General features: G+C 56.2%; 1 protein-coding gene across 1 annotated transcript in view; it reads left to right on the top strand.

Annotated features, from left to right (window-relative positions):
- Positions 1–3,579, top strand: part of LOC125450644 (epimerase family protein SDR39U1-like) — a 135,246-nt gene extending 131,667 nt beyond the window's left edge. Inside the window, exon 3 of the mRNA XM_059641851.1 lies at positions 979–3,579. Coding sequence (XP_059497834.1) covers positions 979–1,391 — 413 coding nt within the window. The 3' untranslated portion in view covers positions 1,392–3,579. The remainder of the gene's footprint in view (positions 1–978) is intronic.
- The last annotated feature ends 1,421 nt before the right edge of the window (positions 3,580–5,000 follow it).

The following is a 5,000-nucleotide window of genomic DNA, read 5'->3' on the forward strand; positions in this document are numbered from 1 at the left end:
CGCGCACACTGTCGCGCACTCTGTCGCGCACACTGTCTCGCGCGCGCGCACTCTCGCGCGCACTCTCGCGCGCACTCTCGCGCGCACTCTCGCGCGCACTCTCGCGCGCTCTCTCGCGCGCACTCTCGCGCGCTCTCTCATGCTCTCTCACGCTCGCACTCTCTCCCTCCGTCTCTCCCCCCCTCCCTCTCCCTCTCGCCCTCGCCCCCCCCTCTCTGACTCTCACTCTCTCATTTTTAATTTTTTTCACTCACTCTCACGCACTCTCTCTCTCACGCACTCTCTCTCTCACGCACTCTCTCTCTCTCGCACTCTCTCTCTCGCACTCTCTCTCGCACTCTCTCTCTCGCACTCTCTCTCGCACTCTCGCACTCTCTCACTGTCTCGCTCTCGCACTCGCTCTCGCACTCGCTCTCGCACTCGCTCTCGCACTCTCTCGCGCTCTCTCTCGCGCTCTCTCTCTCTCTCGCGCTCTCTCTCTCTCTCGCGCTCTCTCTCTCTCTCGCGCTCTCTCTCTCTCTCGCGCTCTCTCTCTCTCTCTCGCGCTCTCTCTCTCTCTCGCGCTCTCTCTCTCTCTCGCGCTCTCTCTCGCCTCTCGCGCGCTCTCTCTCTCTCGCGCGCTCTCTCTCTCTCGCGCGCTCTCTCTCTCTCGCGCGCTCTCTCTCTCACTGTCTCTCTCTCGCGCTCTCTCTCTCTCGCGCTCTCTCTCTCTCTCGCGCGCTCTCTCTCTCTCGCGCCCTCTGTCTCGCGCCCCCCTCTGTCTCGCGCCCCCTCTAGTCTCGCGCCCCCTCTAGTCTCGCGCCCCCTCTAGTCTCGCGCCCCCTCTAGTCTCGCGCCCCCTCTAGTCTCGCGCCCCCTCTAGTCTCGCGCCCCCTCTAGTCTCGCGCCCCCTCTAGTCTCGCGCCCTCTCTAGTCTCGAGCCCCAGGGTGGTGGGAGCTCTGTCTAACCCCCTCTCTCCCTCTCTCTGTCACCCCCAGGTGTGGTCCTGGGGAAGGATGGCGGTGTGATGAAGCTGATGGTGTGGCCGTTCTGGCTGGGCCTGGGTGGAGCGATCGGCTCTGGCCAGCAGGCCATGCCATGGATCCATGTGGATGATCTGAGTGGGATCCTTGCCCACGCTCTGGAGAACGAGCGGGTCCTGGGGATCTTGAACGGAGTGGCCCCAGCCCAGAGCACCAATGGGGAGTTCGCCAGGGCACTGGCGCGGAGCCTCTCCCGGCCCTCGGTGCTGCCCCCAGTGCCCAGCTTTGTACTGCAGACCCTGCTGGGCGCCGAGCGGGCGGTCCTGCTGCTGGAGGGCCAGAGGGTTATACCCAGGAGAACGCTGCAGACCGGGTACAGGTACCTCTACCCCGAGCTCCAGGCAGCTTTGAAGAGCATCGTGTCCTGACCCCAGGCCCCCTTAGGCTGGGGGGGGGGGGGTGTGGTCAGAGGGTCATAAGGTCAAGGCTGGGTGGATGGTGAGTTTGGGGTTCAGAGGACAGTGAGGTCGGGGGTCAGAGGGTGAGGGGATCAAGGGGTCAAATTGGTGAGGTCAGGGATCAGAGTTTGGTGAGGTTGGTGATGTCAGGGGTTAGAGGATGATGAGTCAAATGGTCAAAATGGTGAGGTCGGAAATCAGAGGGCGGTGAGGTCGGGAGTTAGAAGATGATGAGTCAAGGGGTCCAAGTGGTGAGGTAGGGGATCAGAGGATAGAGTTGGGGGGGTGTGTCAAAGGATGGTGAGGTGAGGCGTCGGGGGATGGAGAGGTCAAAGTCAGGTTGGCGAGGTGAGGGGTCAGAGGGCAGTGAGGCTGGGGGTGGTGTGTGGTGTGTGGTGTGTGTGTGGGGACAGTGTGTAGAGTGATACTGTACTCTGTATCTCACCGCAGTGTAGCGCGAGCTTTACATTCAGTGTGGAAACGGTAGAGGGAGCCTGGTAAATGCCTGAATTGCTCCTGTCAACTGGACGTGAGAGGATATCACTTCCTGGTCACTGCACGGTCAGCATTGGGAGCCTGTGACCCCGCGAGCGGCAGCGGCCCCTTCAATTCCAGACGCTGCCGTGATCCTTCAGCTGATCCCTTTCACTCTGAAACCTGTGCGGGGCGACCGCCCTGATACCAGGGGATAAACACCGCGTTGGGGGGGCGGGGGGTGTACCAGCTGCCCCCACCCTCCCCGCTGAGCCCTGCGTCTGGCTCTACGCTAGTCTCCCTGCCGTCTGCAAGGCTCTCAGTAACCACCCCCCCCCCCCCCCCCCGTGCTGTGATTGGGATCACCCCTGTGCCTGCCTTAATTTCCCGTACTGTCCTCGTCGCAGCGAATGCTGCGTGTCGGAGCTGCAACAGGAAGATTTCCTCAATCGTCCAAGGTTGACCTCACTCTTCCCTCCACCCCCCCCAACTCCGTGGCCTGACTCTCCTCCACCACCCCCCCGCAAACCCCAGCTCAGTGCCGATGGAACTAGCTCGCCATTGCCATCAATGTTTGTGAGCTCCTACAGTTTTGGGGGCCTCCGTTCATTCATTGCGATGGACCTGATCGATGGTACGGTTTTCCTGAAACCCACATTTCCCCCCCCCCCCCCCCCCCCCGCCATCGCTTTCGTTTTCAAAATGTTATCCATTCCCCTTACGTTTGTTCGGCGAGGTGGTATTGGCAGCAGAAGGGTTTGTGCACGCACGCGGAAAAGCAGAGCTTTTGAGTTTTTGTGTATTTGTGGTTGTACTCGAAATTGGTTTCTGCCACTGCTGTCTGGAAAGTGAACCCCTCGCCCTGACCCCCCACAGCGCTGCTGAGCAAACCCCCCCCATCCCCCCCCCTCCCCGTCACGTGTAAAGCCGCCAGTGCCTTGGGAACCTGCAGGACTAGGGGTATCTCTTCCGCTGTCGGCAACTTTGAGGGGCTAGCCGATGAGGGGAGGGGTGAGACTGCTGATGACTGCTTCATCCTTCGTTCACGCTCTGATGGTCTGAAGACGCCCCAGTTTAAGAAAAGAACTCAGCTCCTGCGTGCCCCCCCCCCCACCCACTTTGGGGTTAGTGCACTGGGAATCATGCCCTAATATCCACAGGATCATAAGGGAAGTTAAAGATGTACAAAAGAGTGACTGGTTCACAGTTTGCAAAGTCCCTGCCTTTATTGGTTGAAAGGCCAGCTCATGGTAAGGAAGTACAAACACGTTTTCTCTGGCTGCGTACATTGGGGGCAGGGGGACGCAGACGGTGACTTGTTTTCCTAGAGACCCGATTGGCGCCCGACAACTGATCGGCGTCCAGGTAGCCAAACGTAAGGATGTCGCCAGGCAGAAAGGCCTTCGTCATCAACAACAGTTCATCGCTGTGCGGACCAATCAGCTGCGTGTTAGCAGACGAATCTCACTTTGTACAAACACCTTGGTGCCGGTTTGTCTGCAGCTCTCCACTTCTGCTGTAGGAGCAACAGTGTAAACAACACTTACAATGAGCGTTTGTAGCTTGCTGCAAAGATGTAAGAAAGACAATCCTCACCCTAAATAAGTTGACAATCAAAAGTGCCGAACAAACTTAACAATAAAGATGTGATCCTCACGGTCCCTTCTTCAGGAATTGAACTGCACGTTCAAACTCTTGGCTGTTGATCTTCTCAATCAGTCGCCTTAATCTCAGCTGATTTCGTAACCAGATAAGGCCGATCCCAGATTGATAGCTGGCTTGATAGATGTTTTCTTTCGGTCTGAGTGAACAAGGTGATCTCTCACTGGGGGCACAGGTATCGCAGGACTAGACCCCCCCCCGGCGCTGCGGGCAATTAGGGACAAGTTGGGAAGTTGCTGGCCTACGCGGTGATCGCAGAGGTTCTGAAGAAGGGCCCTGACCGGAAACGTCAGCTTTCCTGCTCCTCTGATGCTGCCTGGCCTGCTGTGTTCCTCCAGCTCCACACGCTGTGTTATCCCTGATGCCATCTCCATTGCCATTACTCTGCTCTACGTTTATTGCTGCAGTCACACGTACCCAGTGCCATTTCTGCCTCCTTTTACGTTACACCATACCGACCCTATTTCTGTGCGAGTGTCCCTACCCTGCGCGCTTTCTAAGCTGGTCTGCAATTCTCCCCATTTACCGAAGGCTTTCTCTCTGCCAGTTATTTCATTCCTGCAAATCCCCCTTCCGCGTTCTGTTTCTCACTCCTTAATTTGTCGGCTCGAATAGCTTTTCCTATGTGCTTCTACAAACGAATACAAGCCAGATGCCTCTGAGGTCCGGAGATGTCTTTCATTTAAATAAGTTTACGTGTGTGTGTCTGTGTGTGTGTGTGTCTGATACAGAGTGTGCAGGAAATCTACGGCAGGGACACTCTTACAACACTTTTCACTGTGTCACGCAACAAGGTATGCTCGATAACAAATAAAACAATACAGCTTTCCAAATCTGTGTGGTGAGAACGCAGGGTTAATGCTTCCAGTCCAGTGTGATTTCTCCAAAGGTGAAAAACGTCAGAAAATGGCTTTTTAAAAGCATTCTCTTCAGGCGGAGGTGGAGGACGGGGCTGTGTTTAGTATCGAGGTTCAGGGTGAAAGAGACGAAACAGTTGCTGACGGAGGAAGAGAAGTAGGAAAGCAAAGTAGCTTTAAGTTCAGGCATGAATGAGAAGGAGTGTGTTCCCTCCAACGTCTGCCCCCCCCACCCCCCACCGCCGTCTATCTCTGTCTCTCTCTCTCTCCCGCCCAACGGCTTCCATTATTCTGTTGAAAACTTCAAACACTTGAGATCCTTTCAGCATACAACTCCAGATTTGTGTCATTTGAATGCGCTGCCATTGAACCCTTTCTGTCAAGCTATCATTCTGGTGAATCTGCTGTCAGATCCGCACAGATTACTAGAGTCTCTTCCCCCCGACCCCGCTCTGCCTTGCCTTTCCCTGTTTATACCGTCAATGTTAGTGCTATGGTGACCTGAAGTAGCTGCCATAAACAAAGCGAAAACAGGTGACTGACTTGACACCTTCTGAACCTCTTGTCCTGGCTTGCAGATTAAAAC

The sequence above is a fragment of the Stegostoma tigrinum genome, chromosome 43 (assembly GCF_030684315.1).
Source record: "Stegostoma tigrinum isolate sSteTig4 chromosome 43, sSteTig4.hap1, whole genome shotgun sequence".
NCBI lineage: Eukaryota > Metazoa > Chordata > Chondrichthyes > Orectolobiformes > Stegostomatidae > Stegostoma > Stegostoma tigrinum.